Source organism: Genypterus blacodes, unplaced genomic scaffold (assembly GCF_046128005.1).
Source record: "Genypterus blacodes isolate CSIRO-AG114 ecotype Tasmania unplaced genomic scaffold, CSIRO-AGI_Gbla_v1 ptg000104l_1, whole genome shotgun sequence".
In the NCBI taxonomy this organism is placed as follows: domain Eukaryota; kingdom Metazoa; phylum Chordata; class Actinopteri; order Ophidiiformes; family Ophidiidae; genus Genypterus; species Genypterus blacodes.
Window position 1 is genome coordinate 1,619,202 of NW_027466908.1, and position 18,767 is coordinate 1,637,968.

At 44.6% G+C, this 18,767-nt stretch overlaps 1 protein-coding gene across 1 annotated transcript; it reads left to right on the forward strand.

The window, feature by feature from the left end:
* Window positions 1-211: 211 nt before the first annotated feature.
* On the forward strand, window positions 212-9,984 carry papola (poly(A) polymerase alpha). Its single transcript, XM_076160141.1, has 22 exons — window positions 212-375; window positions 865-1,035; window positions 1,237-1,303; window positions 1,393-1,474; window positions 1,668-1,777; window positions 1,869-1,922; window positions 2,024-2,135; window positions 2,221-2,310; window positions 2,889-3,027; window positions 3,725-3,797; window positions 3,946-4,066; window positions 4,617-4,701; window positions 5,980-6,033; window positions 6,204-6,323; window positions 6,415-6,524; window positions 6,619-6,731; window positions 6,834-6,964; window positions 7,330-7,534; window positions 7,687-7,827; window positions 7,933-7,989; window positions 8,068-8,124; window positions 8,284-9,984. Exons 1-22 carry the CDS (start codon window positions 368-370, stop codon window positions 8,374-8,376), a joined length of 2,193 nt encoding a protein of 730 aa, XP_076016256.1. The 5' UTR covers window positions 212-367; the 3' UTR covers window positions 8,377-9,984.
* Window positions 9,985-18,767: the final 8,783 nt, after the last annotated feature.

Consider the following 18,767-nt stretch of genomic DNA (forward strand, 5'->3'; position numbering starts at 1 on the left):
CAATATACGCTGCGGTTCTATTATCTTGAAATGGAAGCAGATAATTGATTTTTGTTAATGTTTTAAACAGCGTGGTTTACTCACCTTTAAAAATTGTAGCGTAAAGTATATCATGTAATACTGTATTTTCCGTAGACACTTGAACGCAGCATTAAAACCCAAACAAACCCTGTGTCTGGTTGCTGTGCGCGCTGATTGGTCTTAGGCGGGACGTGACGACACAATCCAAGCGACGCGCGCGCCATGTTTAGCGAACAAAAAGGAGCGTTCCTCTTCGAGTGCGTGCGCCGGGATTTGCTTGTGTTTTCGGGGGGGAGGAGAAGACGATGGTGACCAGAAACAAAATACGTGGTTAAGTTTCGCCGCCATGCCATTGTGAGTACATTTGCATTTCGTTTCCAGAGAGTAGGAGGGTGAATCCGGCACGCGGGCCTCTGCGGGTTCACAGCCCCTCGAGCGAGCCGAGCTAACTTGCGTGTTAGCAAACATGTCCCGCGGTGACACCGGGGGAAACTTGCGCGCAACGGACCTTCGTTACGACACACAAACACACTCCACCGAGAGTGTGATACATTGGTAACACCGGTGATGGTGAAACACACTCCCGCCTCTCCGTTTAACGTCTCCCGCAGCCTCGCTAATGTCTGTTAATTTTACAAATGTCAAACGGCGCGTGCCTGTGTTTTGAAGTCACCGTCTCAGCGACTCCGCTGATCAACAACTTCTAATTTGCGTCAGATAAGAACAAATTACACAATTGGCCCACCATATAGAGTCAGCATATGCGCCTTAACGATCAAACTGTGCGTCATTACTGTTGTGTAATCAGAATAAAGGTGAATTATGTCAAAATCTGCCTTTCAGTCGATTAACCAGCCAGGCTCCAGCAGCCGCTCAGAGCCTCAAACACTATGGGATCACCTCCCCCATCAGCCTGGCTCTGCCCAAAGAGGCGGACCTGGTCCAGACCCACAAACTGACTGAAGCCCTGAAACCATATGATGTGTTTGAAGAGGACCTTCTGCTGCAGCACAGGTACACAGGTCTCCTCATCAAAGGTTTCATGTCATTTGCTTGTATTGTAAGGGATGCACAACCTAAAGCTGCGGCTGTTATGACACTTGTTGATCCCTCTTACTGGGTTTATTGCCCACCTGCAGGTTGAAAAGATCCTTGAATGCTCTTTTCCTCATAACCGCAATTTGTAAATGCAGTTTGTATTTCATGTGTTTGCAGAATTATGGTGCTGGGAAAGTTAAACGCACTGATTAAAGAGTGGATTAGAGAAATCAGCGAACAAAAGGTAGCAGGAGCTTTATTTTTGGTTATAAATCTATAAGAGACTCCCATATACATGTGATTGCATAAGACATTTGTGTTATTTTGTTGTAGAATTTACCTGCGTCGCTAACAGAAACAGTTGGAGGGAAGATCTTTACATTTGGTTCCTATCGCCTGGGTGTTCACACCAAAGGTAATGAACTTTATTTCGCATCATACGGTTGGATTACTGTGTATTAGTTAATGACTGTATATCCCTGGATTAGTTATTAGAAATGTGCTTAACCACAGAAGAGGATTAATAGGGGCTTCTGCCATAATCGTCATTGTCTATAATCCATCCATTCACTCTCTATATACCGTAATGTAAACCTCTGTTTGGTCAGGCGCTGATATTGATGCCCTCTGTGTTGCACCTCGACACGTAGAGCGTCCAGACTTCTTTAGCTCTTTATATGAAAAGCTGAAGGAGAAGGAGGAGGTGAAGGACCTGCGGGTGAGTTACTTACATGCTTGTGTCAATGGGCTGATGTTCCATTTTTAGTGTAAGCGATAGACTTAAGTTGTTATCCCCTCTGTCTCGCTAGGCTGTGGAAGAGGCATTTGTCCCCGTCATCAAACTCTCCTTTGATGGAATTGAGGTATTTTTGTGATGGAAATAACTTAAAAGTCTATTTTCTGTCATTGAAAGAAGGCGCCTCTTTCACACTTATTATTTTCTGTTTCCCTCTGTTTGTTTTAGATTGACATACTCTTTGCCCGGTTAGCATTGACAACCATTCCTGAAAATCTGGACCTACGGGATGACGGGCTGCTGAAGAACTTGGACATCCGCTGCATCAGGAGTCTCAACGGTTAGCAGAGCTGTCAACAACTCGGAAATATTTTAGCGTCAGTGTACGTGTGGTTAATCAATCTTCCTTTTGTAACTTTTGCTAGGCTGCAGAGTCACAGATGAGATTCTCCATCTGGTACCCAATGTGGAGAACTTCAGGCTCACTCTGAGAACCATCAAGCTGTGGGCCAAACGTGAGTCCAACACACTCAACCGGTTGTATCGCTTTTTGCAACATAGTTGTAACAAATACTTTTGTGTAGCTGAATTGTGGCGCACTTGTTGTCTTCACACGATAGTAACACATGTAAACAAAGTCTAACTGGCCTGCAGTGGCCTTCATTCAAAGCAGGATTAGTCTGAGCAAAAGGAAACCGGCACGTCATTGCTTTTTTTTCTCTCTCTCTCGCTGTTTGCTTGGGCTCACATGTTTTCAGTTGCTAGTGTTGCCATGGTGACTTTGTTTGGCTTTGCATTTTTGAACACACAGTCACAGCCCAGTCTTTTTGAGGAGATAAACGGATATAAAAGTTGAATTAATGAAACGTCTAAAGTAATCATAACTAATACTAAATGAATCGGGATTTTGACTGAAGTTAAACAAAGGGTTCTTCCCAGCATCTACATTTAAGTAATTATGTCGTCTTTATAATCGTGATACAGCGTCAAAACTAAACATAACCAGGTAACTAAGTTGTGGTATCTTGTGAGCATTCATTATCATGTAGTGACTTCAGAGGTGTTATATGTTAGTACCTTTTTCACCCTCCAGGCCGCAACATTTACTCCAACATCCTGGGCTTCTTGGGTGGTGTATCCTGGGCCATGCTTGTGGCTCGGACCTGTCAGCTCTATCCCAACGCCACAGCTTCCACTCTGGTCTGCAAATTCTTCCTGGTCTTCTCCAAGTGGTGAGTTGTTCGCAGCGTTCTTTCTCGTTGTTGCATGAAAGATTTAGAAAATGCTCTTGGTGAAGTTGGCGGTGTTCATTTCACCAGTTAAGACCAGAACACTCGGTAATGAATGTTGAGTCACACTCTGCTAATGCAGCCTGGAGTTTTCCCTTAGATGAACAAATTAAAAGCAGACTGCAGACATTTACAAAATAAAAAACAGATGCTGACTTTAAGCTTATCTCTTATTATTCTCTTGCGCAACAGATAATTGCTGATGCTAACTTGTGGTTGTGGGAGAAAGTATTTTTTGAGGGCGGCGCTCATAATGAATATAAATATTAGAAACAGTGTTCAGATTGCATGGTGACCTATTGGCCCTGGACACCAGCCAGCACACAGAGGAGGTTAACTATCACTTCTGACCAGCATAATGTGCAAAGTTGTGACTCAATATTCACCCCAGTGGCACTTTGTGTGTGTGTGTTGTTGGAGGAAACATGAACCCAGAACCCCGATTGGTTCACGACTGGCTGGCTGAGACCAAAGCAGTTCACAACGCTTAAAGCTTTTCCTTTTAAACAAAGATGATAATCATGTGGAGACGCTTGCACAAAATTCCCTCATTTGTTATTGTATATGTGTGATTTAATAAGACTTGCAGTGAGGATTTCTTGGCTGCTGAGTCTTTGTTGTATTGGATCTTTGTGTGCAGGGAATGGCCCAACCCAGTCCTGCTGAAGCAGCCTGAGGACTGTAACCTCAACCTTCCTGTGTGGGACCCGAGGGTAAAAGGAAACACGCCACCATCTTCATATTAATAATAGCTGAACAATAGTTCTAAAGTGTTGTTAATACCGCTCTGTAATGGTGCAAACTAATCCTACCTGCTTGCATACGTACTGTAGGTAAACTGAGATGTGTGTGTCTTGCCAGGTTACCCCGAGCGACCGCTACCACCTGATGCCGATCATCACGCCGGCGTACCCCCAGCAGAACTCCACTTACAACGTGTCGGCCTCCACCCGAGCTGTCATGGTGGACGAGTTCAAACAGGGTCTGTGCAGAAAACACAGCTCACAACCCAGCCCATGATTTACACACAATCAAATGTAGCAAACACACATGTTGGATAAGTTGAATTATACAAATTCTAAATAAATAAAAAAGAGAAGAAATAACATAATGTACTCAAATATAAATGTTTATATCCTCCTGAGACCCTGCGTCCTCATATGTGGACATTACATTTTACCTTCCCAACACCTGTTGTCCTCTTGTCTGGACATTGTTCACTGACCCAAAGTGGTATTTATACCACTAGATAACACAGCAGACAGGAAGATTGTGTTTTCACTCTTTTTGTTCATATGCAGAACACACATGATCATTCTCTTCACTTTTGTTGTACACTCATTAGGTCACACTTATCCCAAATAGGAGGATAAATTTAAATCTAAAATGCGTGCAAAATAAAAGTCTGGGAGTCAGGAGGGCATAAAGTATACCAAAGTTCCAGTGTTGTTGTCGTCTCTCTGTGGGTTGTGCTGTGCTGTGTTGTGTGGTGAAGTTTTGGCTTTAAACCGACTCTCCTACCTCCTCCACAGGCCTCGCTGTCACTGACGAAATACTACAGAATAAAGCAGAGTGGGCCAAACTATTTGAAGCACCAAACTTCTTTCAGAAATACAAGTATGTATTAAGCTGCCTATCCTGTGGGACACACATGGTGAGAACCAACCGTTTCAATAAAGATTGCCACGTCCGCCACATACACACATGCTCACAATTTTCAAAGATATTCACACTTAATATTTTATTTATTCAGTCTAATGTTTTGAACTTCAATTTTCCTGATAACACTCTGAAGCTTTTCTCTCTTTTTGCCTCAGTTTCTTTGATCCTCAAAGCACCATTAGTGCTTCAAACAGCCTTAAGCACAGTAACTGTCACATTCTCTAACTCTGCCACAAAACAAGGCACCGCTTCATCTTTGATGTTTTTGTACTTTTTCCTCATACAGGTAGTATTTGGTTGTAAACGTACCCTGATCTCCCTCTCCCCCCCTCCTGTACCGTATTTGTGTCCAAATCAAAATAAAATGATTTAGTTGCACAATTTGCACAACGTTTCCTTCTCGGTCTGATTTTATAGATTTCATTTGCTTTGTTTATCATGACTGTATTATTACATTTGTCTTTCACAGCCAGTTAATCCATAAAGTTATACCCGGTAACTTTACAATAACAACTGTGCATGTTTGAAACGGCTACATCAGTCCTTCAGTTAATGTCAGACTGTGTTGACTTATGGGTTCCTGCTTGTAACTAGAGCAGAGATCAACCCATGACTAAAAGGTCAGGCCAGCTGTTTTTACTCTTTATTCTTAGTGGATCATTCAAAATAACTTTTTTTTAAAAGTGCATTATCTGAGTGTTCACTTTTTGAAATTTGACAGTATAGAATATTTAATCCAAACCACTTCCTATACGTTATCCTACTTGTTGATTTAATCAGTATCATTGAATTCTCTTTCAGCCTGGAGCTTCTGTTTCTTCCATTACATTCATTGTATCTTGTTACTTGAATAAATGTGTTGTGCGCTCAGGGCTCAGTATTTTATTGTTGTTAAATGAGGCCTGATAATTCTATAAAATCCCTATTTGACTTCTTAAAATCATTTCCGGTGAATAATCTGGTTGACAGACTGAAACAGAAGCTCGTCAGGTTGATTGAGGTCACAGTGTTGATTTAGAAGCGAATAGATGTAACACAGGAAGCGCTGACGATACAAATCAGCCAGTGTTGATCCATTACGTTTAGAGTTCACCATAGTAACTGTCAGTAGTGGATGCAATGAAGAAGTAATACTACAGATGAATGTTACAGCAACTGGAAATACTCAACCAGCAAAAGCAAAGTGCACTGTTGTGACTGCAGTTCCCATTGTTCTGTCTCTTATGTTCAAAGGCATTACATTGTGTTGGTGGCAAGCGCGGCCACAGAGAAGCAGCATCTGGAGTGGTGAGTACAGCGAGAAGTGAGCCTAAGGACTGTGATACTCACGTCTGTAGGGGGAGCTGACTTGTTTGTGCCGCTGCTGCTCTTTAAAGTGGACGGGTTGAATCATTTGATTTCCTGCTGTCTGGAGTGCTGTCACCCGTGTCACCATGGTGCTTTGTTCACTCCATCAGGGTCGGCTTAGTGGAGTCCAAGATCAGGATCCTGGTGGGAAGCTTGGAGAAGAACGAGTACATCACTCTGGCCCATGTCAACCCGCAGTCCTTCCCAGGGCCAAAGGAAGCCAACGACAAGTGAGGCACAACTTCACTCTTCATTCTCATGATTAAAGATTTAAGCAGGACTTCTAAATTTGTTTTGTGTGAACTGGTCTTTCTGCTGTAGAGAGGAGTTTAGCACCATGTGGGTGATCGGGATCGTCTTTAAGAAGGTGGAAGGCTCTGAGAACCTGAACATCGACTTAACCTTTGACATCCAGTCTTTCACCGACACTGGTAGGGAGTTCTCTTCCCACCATATCTGATATAATGAGCTCACTGCTTTGAAAAGTAAGATAAACTATGTTGTCATCACTTTGTGTTGTCGCAGTGTACCGACAGGCAATTAGCAGCAAGATGTTTGAGCAGGAGATGAAGCTCTCAGCCATGCACGTGAAGAGGAAACAGCTTCACCAGCTGCTGCCTAATCTCAAACGCAGGAAGGTCCGTCTACGCCGCCGCTGGAAACGCTTCTTTATCTGCCTGTTTGTGCACTAATGGCTTTGACCAAAAATTCTCCTCTCCTGGTTCTCCTTCTCTCCGCAGCATTCCACAGACGGGCTCTGCCACATGAACGACAGCAACCTTGACTTGTCTCTCGACAGCGACAACAGCATGTCTGTCCCCTCCCCTACAGCCACAAGTAAAACTGCCACACTGGAGCCTCACAGCCTTAAGTAAGTGCTGCATGCAGAACCTCACACCCCTGTTCTCCTTACAGCTCCTGTAAACAAATATGTCCAAATCTAACCTAAAAGGCTCAAAGGTCAGTAGTCACAAACACGACCTCTGACCTTTTGAATCTATGTGGCCTATCATATCTGCACCAAATACAATAGAAAACCAAAATGGAAATGTTTTTTGTTAGGTTTACTAAAAATTTTATGGAGCAATTTGATGGATCTTGTAGGCAGAGTGGAGAACCTGTGAGATCGGAGATTCTGAAAACTATTGACCGTTTTCATCAGGTCTGAACAAAGTTGTTGACTTGTTTTGGCTGAATGAGTCATTTAGCTTTGTGCCCTCTTGTTTCTGTCTCCAGGGCCATTTTTGGACCTGCCACCATCTCCCCCGCTGAGCTCTCAGGAGAACCAGACTCCACCGCCTGCCACCAACAGTCTGCCACTACCACAGTGCCATCGAGCCACACGTCAACTCCCAACGCTGGCCAACAAGCCACTAAGAGACGAAGCTGTCCCGAGACGGAGACGCCACCCAAGAGGCTTAAAGCCGATGATGTCACCGAGGTAAATGAGTATTTAATATATTTCTTGATACAAACTGAGCTCTTGACATAAGTTGTTGTTGTATTTCATATATTTATTTACTTTTGTCCTTATATGAAAAGTCAGTCAGTCACAAATGGCTTCATAATATGAAATGTTTTTGTTTTCTACAGGAGACGGTCAACACAGACACAGAAGTCTCTGCTATGGATCTGACAGTGAAGAAGAGACCCTCGCCCTCCATGGACCTCCCAGACGCTGAAGGAGAGAGTTCTCCTCCGTCTGAGACGCCCGAGAGCATCAAACCTGACGAGGTACCAGCAGCCTCACAAAGCAAACCTGCAGTAGTCTTCATTTTTGAGCGTTTTAGGTTTCTGTTTGTGTGACTTTTGTTCTGACTGGTGTCCCTCTGATCGTAGGAGCCCTCTTTCCCCGAGGCCACCACAGAGGTGGAGAACATGACGGTGGAGACGGAGGTAAAGAAGCCGCCATCGGAAAAGTCTGAATGAGACTGTGGCCGTGTCGCTCATAAGTTTGATTTTATTTGAATGCAGATAACTGAGAAGATGCCGCCATCTCCAAATGATGTGAAGAATGAGACTCAACCTAAGGTGCAGCTGCTTGGGCTTATTACATTGTGTTCATCTGTTTACTTCAGTACAGGCATTGATGCATTGAACAGCTGTGATTTTGGCTCTTAAACACTTTCAGAAATGCTCTTTGACAGATTTGTATTCATTTATGTATTTACTTTTCCATGTGTTGATCAGAAATTGACTGCCGAGCTGTCCGACGTGCCTGCCCTCCCCGCCAACCCTGTTACCGTGGTAAAGAACTCCATCAAGCTTCGCCTCAGCAGGTAGAGAAGAGACACTTCCTGCCGTTCGCTCTCTCTCCTGCTGCCGCATGTCGCCGTGCGACAGGCGCCCTCGCGTATACATCCAGATTCACACACGTCAGCCTGACAGGTAGGTGCTCAGACAAGACAGCAGGGGAAACGTCCCGTCTTTTACTAACAGAAACCACCACAAGAGGGCGATGGTGCCTTTCTGCTGGAGTGGCGAGCGGCGAGCAGAAACATCAGATTAGAGTTTGTGGAGCTTCATTACTACCGGTGATCCCTTTGCAAACAGGCCGGTCGCTCCTCACACCTCACTGGATCACAGGGACAAGGTTCTGATAAAAAATGTTAAATTTGTCAGGATGGTCGATTAGGACACAATGTTCAAAAAAAAAAAAGGTTACACAAAAGATTTGACAGAGATTTGTTTTGCTGTTGTGTGATAAGTTTCCAAAAAATAGGAATCTGTACCCAGGTTATGTTTTTGTTATTTGACCGCGATAATTAACTCAGATTAATCATGTTGTTGAATGTTAATTGTTCTTTTTGGATGGAGGGAGCAGTAGAGCAGTGTTTTTCAACCGGTGTGCCGCGGCAGAGAGAGAGATCATCACGTATGGCGTGGGAAATTTTACAACTTAGCAAATTTCAAAGCGCGCACCCCCCGCCCTCGTCAACAAAAGTTTTGGTGGTGTGACTCAGGATTTTTGTCATGTAAAAAATGAACCTTGGCTCTAAAAAAGGTTGAAGAACACTGCAGTAGAGGTTTGTACTCTCGGTGTAACAGCGTCCATGTTACTAACTCAGGTGTGAGCGCACGCGTGACCAAGACCGCGGTCACGCTTTCTGTCCCATACGTGAGGTCGCGATGACACGCTGTAGTGCGGCGGGCCGAGCGGCACCGACACGTCCTCCACATAGAGTGTGTGTGTGTGTGTGTGTGTGTGTGTGACCGAGCTCGTCAAGAAGAAAAAGAAAAAAAAGCAGTTTGAGTGGTGTGGTGGCTCCCGAGCGTGACTGACCTTTGACCTTTCTGTCTGTTGTACAGTCAAGTTTGCGTGTCGTCTTGTACAATATAAAAGTAAAGAGAAGAGACTTATTGCAGAGATCCTCGCGTGTAGAAATAAGACTCAGGCGTTAGCTGTGACGAATCTTTGAACGTGGCATTAACGATTTTATTTGTCTTCTTTTATTACAAAAAAAAACGTAATATACGTTTTGTGAGTGAGATGTTTTTTTTTATTATTGTTTTGCTTGCTTGGTCAGATTTTAAACTGCAGGACTGTTGGAGAAAATAAGATTTTAGTTTGGTTTTGACGACAGGAGTTCGGTTTTGTTCCCTGTACTGTTTTAAAAAAAGAAGAAAAAAAAAAAGATAAGAGTTCCACTTGTCAATATTTTGTTGATGTGTCAACATTCTGGACTGACTCGTCTGTGCTAAATGTGTAAGATGTTTAAAAAGAGCTAAACCCCACTGATTGTCCATACATTTAACTGTATAAATCACTTTTTCAATGAACCACTCTCTTGTTCTTACAAAGCTCCGTTTTAGTTCCACTCTTTCTTAGGCTTATTTGTAAGGACAAGGCGTTGTACTTTTTCACAAATAAAGGTTTACAATATTACAGAGGATGGCAATGTGAGTCCTCATTCTTCTGGGTCCCGCCGCGTATTCATGCTGCCGTCACACACACACACACACACACACACACACACACACACACACACACACACACACACACACACACACACACACGCAGCAGCAGCACAGTCGTTCACAATCATTTGAAATAAACGCCAGATGAAATCTCTGAAATATGTATTATCAGCTGGGGGGATTTCCGAGGAGCCGACGAGACACCCAGATACTGAGCCTATAGGGAGCAGGCTGATAACATGGCCTAGTTAAAGGGGTTCTGTTGTTTGCATCCCAATCTGGTCAAAATTTCCCAAGACATAGCTTGTAAGAGCGTGTATGTTGTTGCTAAGGAACAGTCTTTTTCTGCGCCCCCAGTAGGTGGTCTCTTTATGAATATCATTACATTTCCCCATTCAAGGAAGGCAAGACATCTTTATCCCTTCCAGACCATGTTTATGTCGCTATTTCCACTCTTAAATACGGGACGTCTGTTTACCTCCATATCTATGCTAAGTCCAAATTCAGGCCCGGCGTATTTACTGACGGATGCAGACGTGACGCTGTAACTCCAGGGTAATTGTTGGGATAAAAGAGGGAATAAATGTCGAACCTTTAGATTTCAAACTTTGCATACATGTCCACATTGTCTCACCAGGCTGTGATGGAACGCCTGCATTTGTCTCTCATTAATCACGGACAACATTAGGACCCGATCCAGCGGTTTATCCACAGGAGGTCCAGTGGTGTACAGGGCTTCCCTATAGTTGTGGCCCTTCTTACTCCAGCCGCCTGCACTCTGTGTGGGGTCCAGGCTCAGGGCATGGCCCCCTGTCCTCCTGCTGGGCCTCCATCTGCTCCAGAGGTGGTTAGGTCCCCCGATTGATGGCACGACAATGAGTTTATGACATGTGTCGCCATGAGTGACAGAGGTTCTCGTCCCAACTGGGCCTCCTCGCTGCCGCGAACCTCGCAGTCGTGTTCGGCACGGTGCCAAGGCTAATGGGCGGAGTCATCCTCCTGCTGCGGAGAGGGACTTGTAGGTTACAGCTGGTTTGGTAATTCAGTGCGAGAAGTAAATCGTTCTGTCTTCTGTCTGGAGACCCTGGTGGAGAAGTGTTAGCAACGCAAGTAAGTAAACCCTGCATGCCTTGTCTGAACTCAACATAATGCGTCTTAAAGAATGTCCTTGAAGTCTCGTCCTCCTGCAGTAGACGGTGCGTCTAAGTGAAGTCAATGGGACGGCTTGCAAAGACAACGACATCATCGCCTGTGTTATTGTTCTCACGTGAGACTTTTGTTTGACACGACAGACAACAGGAAATGTTACAAACAACTACTGCTTACATTTGAATTTGAAGTCTGCATATGTTGTCGGCATTATTGTTTTGTTGCTTCTTTCACTTTGGAAACTCCTAAATTACGTTTGTCTGTCCTTTGCAGCTTGCTCGGATCCATAATTCATGTTTTTGTTTCATCTCGCTCAGAGCGCGGCACTTCTTTATTCATTTGCCTCCCAAACGCGACTCTGAGGAGACCACAACTGCTTCACTGTGCTGCTGGCTGCTTGTGCTCAGGAACTTTTGACCTTAAGTTCTACCACCAGGGCTCTCAGCTTTGGAGAGGACATGAAGCCCTTACTTTGAACTCTTAACTGCCATTGGTGTTTGTCGTCTGTTGTTAATGTCCCTGTGTGTTTTTCTCGTTTGATTGTGAAGCATTTAGAAGGTGCTGCGTATTTAATCACCCTTTCTATTACTGCTTTGGTTTGATTGCTATGGTTTCTGGGAAGAACATGCTGGTCATGTCCTCCAAATGAGTTTGAGTGAATTCTCCGTCTCTCTGCCGCAGTTGAAGGATCTTCACAAATTGGACAGTGGAGCGACGATGGCATAATCGGTCTTCAAATGACACTTTCAAAGGATGCGTCCCGTGAAATGAGACAGCCCAGATGTTCCTCTCCCCCGGCCACGTTCTCCGACTCTTCCTGGGGGATCCCGACATGTTCCCAGGCCAGATGGGATGTATAATCCCTCCAGTGTAAGAACACGGTTTTCTTACAGGAACAAAAGTATTGAAGGTTTCCGTGCGGCGGTCGATTCATCCTCCTCCCCAGAGAGATGTTATGGAGCCTAAACTGGTCTCTGAAGTTCACCAGTTGACCCACAATACACCTGTCAGCTGGTAGGTTCTCTCACTTTGGTGGCTCTGAGTTCAAAAGAAACCTCCTCCTTCATCTCCTCCTCCTCTTCCTCACCCACAAACAGGGAGGATAAAAGCCCAGAACTGCAACACAATGATGCCACTGAAGCTTCGTAAAGAGGAAGACGGCTCACTGGGAGTTGACAGCGGTGACGTCTCCATCCCAGGCGAGATCAGAGAGGATAGTCATGTTGCTCTGAGTGATCTGACCGGCGTGCTGGAGGAGGATGGTGTCGTGGAGGACAGACTCGCTGCTATGTGGCGCTTCTTCCTCACAGGAAACGACGTACCCATGACAGAAAGTGTTGGATTCAATTTTTCCCTTAGAAGGAAAACTGCTTTGGAATATAAATTCCGCTGTTGGCCATCATAGTGATTAAACTAGATTAAAGAACCATTTTCTCCATAATATTGACGCTTCTTCAGGTATAATAGATGGTTTATATTCAGTAAATGGGACAAATTGCTGCTTAAAACCAGAAACACAGTTTGCTATGGATGTTAAGTTACACACACATGCACCGGCTTTAATGTGCCGTAATTTATTCATTAATTCATCCGTTACACTGTATATAGACTGTGGTAATCCTCTCCGTGTACCCTTTTATGGCACCCATGGGTGACATTTTAAGCTGTGTTGCACACTGACCCTGCTCATCCCCATTTCTCTCACCGTTAATTGAGCTACACTGATTGATTGATTGATAATTTAGTATTATATCATCCTCTCACAATACGCCGCCCCTGTCCGTATGAATCTGTCCCGTGTTGTTAGCACACCTGAACTCGTCTTTCCTCTTCCTCCTGTGTGTTGTGTGTTGTTACTTCACACAGGCGTTGGTCCCAGAGTGCCGTTATATAAAGACTGCTGTAGCAATTTCGTTTCGTCCAATTTTGCTTGAAACGAGGGAAGAAGCAGCACAGAGCACCCAAGTGGGGAACAGGCAGCGGAAAAGGGAAACAAGCTCCAGATCATAAGCCTGAATGATTACATTAGATATTTAATTAATAACCTCGTGAGACTTCCGAGCCGGGGATTCCCATGGCAGAACGCTGTGTGAGCAGGGCCGCACTGAGAGGGGGCCCCTCCGCCCTCAGCCGACCACAGTGAGTTTTATTTAATTGCAGCACAGATGCGTGATGGAAGTACTGCGTGCATGTAAACACACTGATTTCTTACTTCCAGACCAAACTCAGAAAACTGCAGGCAGATCAGGGTCCAGGACCAGAGTGGACTTCTCTGGCGCGCAAGTATAGCCAGCTAAAGGATGTAATGGAGGCCTATGGACATGACACGGAGGACATGGAGGAGCACCTGTTCCTGGTGGCACAATGCCACTGCTCCCTGCCTGCCTGCTGCGGAGGCCAGCGACACACTGATGAGGAATTAGAAAACCATTAAAGGAACACAAGTAGCAAGATGGCAACCCCGGACTAGAATTTATGTCTTAATTTGGATAATCACAGGGAAAAAAACCTTCAGTAAGTCATTAACTATGTAACCCCTGGGTCAGAACTTAACCCTGTGAAGAAATTAATTAACAGAATGAATGTAAAGGAACTAGAACAAGGTATCAACATGGAAGGAAAAGCTGGTTTGAAAGGCAACATATTACATCATCTTACAACAAGAACTCATACAGGAAAAGTGATTTACGTTTAGATCTCTGGATCAGACTTTATAGGAGCGAGTAAATGTTTAGTTTGTTGTCACTGACACCCACAAACCTCCTCTAAATCTCTCTTTCACACATTGTACTGACTTCTGTACCTACGTAAACACACTCATTCAGTTTTTGGGACTGGGGAGCATTTTTCCATCATGAAAAACATTTAGGATCATAATTTTCCCATTAAAGTTATTGGGGGAAACTCATCACCTCAGATTCATAGCAGGCCAACAATTACTGCCATGTGCTAGTAGAGAAGGCAAACAATTGGCTGAAATCCTCTGTTGATGGATTTGTTGGTAGCGAATAACAGCCCCTCTTACAGGCACAGAGCTACATCGTCAGAGCTTATTGGTTCTCTGGTTTGGGAGCACTTCCTTGAACTTTGTGGGTGTAGTGGAGCCAGTGAAAACAAACTGACACACTAAACACACTTTACTTTCCCTGCTGGAGATGTTGAACATTGGTGTGAACAATGAACTAAAATAGAAATCTTGTCTTCACTCCACAGCATTCCCAACTCGGATCAGTGGATTCTTACAGAGGAAAGGAACAAACATTTCCCAGGATTGATGACCTCACTGGATTTGTGGCCTGCTGTGAAGGTAAGGAGTCATCATCTGCAGCACACATGTAAACAGGTCCATGAACCTCAAATGTTGGGTTCAATGGTGCAGCCACTTCCAGGGTTTTGTTGATTCTGTGACCCCTTAACCCTAACCATGACCCTTACACTAATCTAACCCAAGCACTGTTGGGAAGTGGTAAGTAGGTATTTTACTACTTGGAAATGACAACCTAAGAGGCAACAAACTCGAATTTACAAGCTGTAAACTTAGCATTCTTCCTGCTGTGCGCGTTTACAAGTTGTGACATATAACGCAACCTTTTCACCTTTTGTGCTCAAGGTAAAAAAAGGAAATTCTGTGTGTTTTACTTTACATAAAATATCAAAAGCAGAGTGACGATCTTCTGCACCTTTTTGTCGAAACTTTGTATGCATTAAAAAGTCGTAAGACAATTTTACCATTTCTTCTGTGCCGACTTAATCTTTGATCTTTGGTTGGTGGAAGGTTTTTCATGTTTAGTACAAGTTTTGCAGTCGCAAGTCGGCAAATTTGCGAGCCTCCAAGTCAGATCTGGGTCACGGGACTCGAGTCCACACCCTCCTGCTGTTTTCCGCGGTGCTATCCATCAGTCCCGTTTCACGCTCTTCATTGTCTAGTGCCCCCCCACCCCTCTCTCTCTCTCTCTCCCCCCCACCCCTCTTCTACCACCTAATGCTCTCTGGTCACAGTTTCCCTGTAGTAATGCTTGTGGTACCTAATTAAGGCCTTCATATGCAAATGAGCTTTTCCACTCGTCTCTGCAGCTGGCAAGGCTGGCAGCTCCAGAGGTTCATCTGAAGGGCAACCAGGCCTTAGGTTTCATCCTAGAGGTGAGGCAGGAAAAACAACATCCGATTGACACAAATGTCGTTCTCCTCAACGAGAGTCACAATATTTTCTTTTTATTCAGTTTGTCTGTGTTGCTGCATCAATCGGAAAACAAATTAGGAAATTGTAAATACGCGTTCAGAGCCAGTTTGCTGCCGGTGAAGTCTGCTATCTATTCAAACCCCCCATGCTGGTTGATGCTGCTTGGCTAGTGCAGTGTAGTTGTTGTTGTTGTATTTGTGAGTGTTTTGTATTGTGGAATAACCAAGATGGTGAACTCCCTCACTGGGCCGTCTCTGTTGTTATGTGTGATTCATCTGATCTGAGGCCTTCAAACATATCGGCCTTGTTCGGACTTCATTGGGAACCGGCTGAAATCCTGTAGCTATACTATGTTGTTACCCCAAAGGCTTACTAACTGTGCGAGTCATTGACACACCAGTGACTCCGACTGCACAGTCAATTACCCAATCTACCTTTCATGGACCGGGAGCAGAAGACAGGGAATGAGTTCATCCATGCATTCAACCTACGGCAGCCGAGCCTCCTCCAGAGGTGAAACCCATATGGAGACTGGAGAGACAGGAGGATATTGGGTTAGTTTTTTTTGCTATGTGAAGAATAAAGGTTAATAACAGTCCTTTCCTGTGTCATATTTGACATGACCAGTCATCGCAGTAATTACAATCATTACACTCCAAAGGATGTCTAGTTATCCCTCTTAAACACAGGCCGCACAAAGGAAATCAATTATTCAATCAGAGCTCTCCCATTCATCCCTGCCTGAGTTCACTTAATTTTGGGCCTGGGTGAATCTGCCGCAAATAAGCCCCGCGACCGGAGAAGAAAAGACGAACAGGCCCCTAATTTGTACCCTTTCAGGCGGTCAATCACTTTTCAAAGGAATGCAAGCTTATTCTGACAATCAGGCCGACGTGAATGGGAATGGGTTTCATCTGCTACTTTACATAAGTTATCTGGTGATAAAGAGGGCAGGGGAGGGGGGTGGGGGGGTGGCGGTGTTATCTGTCTACGAGTGCAGAGAGCAGCCTGCGGCCCCCCCCCCCCCACCCTCCTCCTCCCCTCGGCCCCCTTTCACCTCATCTCTCACCCATCCTCCGCTCCTCGTCTTGCCCGTGCCCACTAGGATTGGCAGCATGTAATTTAAGAGCATGGGCACAAAGACCAAATGCCAAGCCCATAATGGAAGCTGGATGTGTTCTGATTTAAATGGGCTTCTCCGCTCAGGGCCCAGGGCCTGTAATTAAGATCAATGGGACAAAGGCGAGGAGACAGTCTCACAATGCAGTCGGGACCTGGTTGAAGAGGAGGGAGAGAAAATATCAGCTCCTTGCTCCCAAAAATGGAAGAGGAGTCTTTTTATTTTTTTCCTTTTTAAATGGACACTTGAGTAGTTGGCTGAGCAGAGGAAAGTCTGAGCGAGGAGCACGTGGCCACAAACGCTCTTCGTTTGCCGTTCCGACTCAGGAATTTGGCAATGTCCCTCTGACGATCTGATAAATGTCCTCGCAGCAGTGATGACGATTCATTAGAGTGGCGACGTTCCATCCGGTCCCGGGTAACTTTCAAGGATCCGCCGCAGAGCGTCGCGTCTCCTTGATTGCCTCATGGAGGATGACACGCGGCGAAGAGCAGCTTAACTTCAGAGAGAATTACTATTACCGAGCGCAGATTCCATCAGCATTCCTGTAGGGGTATTTGATCAATCTGAAGGATGAAAAGACTAAGAGAGGCCTTCATATGCGGATGGAGGGATGAAGACTCGTCCTCCACATCCTCACACCCTCCATCACTCTCTCCTGAGCGCTCTTTTTTTGTGTTCCCGAGGACACACTCTAGCTCCTCGTGCTCTGGGTGGTTGTGTGTTCAGACCTTTTTCCGTTTAATTAGATTTGTTAAAACAATTTTTGGAGTGCTTTATTCGGTAAAAGCTCTCAGGGGTTAATATCCGCAGAACACTTCTGTTCAGCTTCTTTTCACCAATGGAGCATAAATTATTTAAATTATTCAGATTTGTGCGACCTTTTATCTCACCCCCTTTGAAGGCAGCAAATTAAAAATGCAAATGGGCTAACTAATTAATATGCAAATGCATTCATTCCCAGTTAACAATTAGCAATTAAACCTGCAGTGTCTAGAAAGAGCACTGACAAAATTAGCAACTTATTTTTTCATTTGAAAAAGAGTCGGTCCGAAAAAAAAATTGATTGACGAAATGACTTTTACTGACAGCCACCTGCCTCGGTATAAACAAAATTAATAGGATGTCATGTAGGAGACGCAGAAATCTGAGTGTAATCGTGTCGCAAACATCACAAATGTGTGTGTGTGGTTTGTCCCGGTTTGGTTTGAAGGCTCGTATATTTCATAACTCAATCAAACATTAATTGAAACATGGAGGCCTGCGAGAGAATCTGTGCGCGTGTGTGAGTGGTGTCTTTAAGAAAAATTAACACCAAAACAGACACAAGGTAGGAAAGGTATAAATAACAATGCACATGATGAAGCAGCATGAGGGTCACGAGTCAAGAAGAGAGATTTAGAGAATAATACCTTTAATATATCAGGAAACTTTGCAGAATTAAGTCATATCTCTCAAGAAAACAAAAAAGAATTCTGAATAAAATCACAATGTTTTTTCAGAATAAAGATGAAATATTATGACTTTAGTCTTTTCTCATTTGGAGAACGTTTCATAGAAAAGTTGTGATAGTTCATCTTTTGTTATTGAAACAGTTCGACTTTACTCCCTTAACATTTTACCTTTTCTCAAAATATTCTGACCTTCATTTTAAAATCCCTTTTTTTGAGATCCCTCTCATGTCTCAGTGTATAGAGGAGGACTGAGCTAATGGAATTGATTGGCAGATCTTTGTTGTTGCTCTCTAAGGGTGATCAGATATGCAGTAAAGGGAAATGGCCAGTAGGGGTCCAATACGACGTTCCTTCAACACGCTCAAACTCGACTCAACCTTCCACGTCATTCTATCTGCTACATTCCACCTCATGATGTCTAACGTGTCTAACTCCACATCAATCACGCGTGTCGAGCCCGCGTTGTCCTCTCCAGCCTGTGAATTTAACCGGAACCAGATCCGGCGCCGCGATTAGCGTGAAGGTGCGAGGGCCGGGCAGGCGGGCGTGACCTGCGCCTCCTCGGTAAAGGTTATCAGCCGCACACAGACCCGGGGGACTCCTGGCTCGCGAGGGGTCCTCTGCATGTCGCCGCCATCCAGCAGAGAACATGCAGAAGTGATGTATGTACAGAGATCACTGTCAGCCCCATCGCCGTGACAATAGAGGTCAACCAGTCAGTCGGGAGTGCGGCGGAGGAAGAGAGGGATTTTCCTTCTTTTCCTATTTTATTAACTCTAGCTTGTGTACTAATAATCACTGTCGGGGCTCAACTCCATCTCTTTGTCAGGCGGCGACTCGTGCCAGAGGGCGA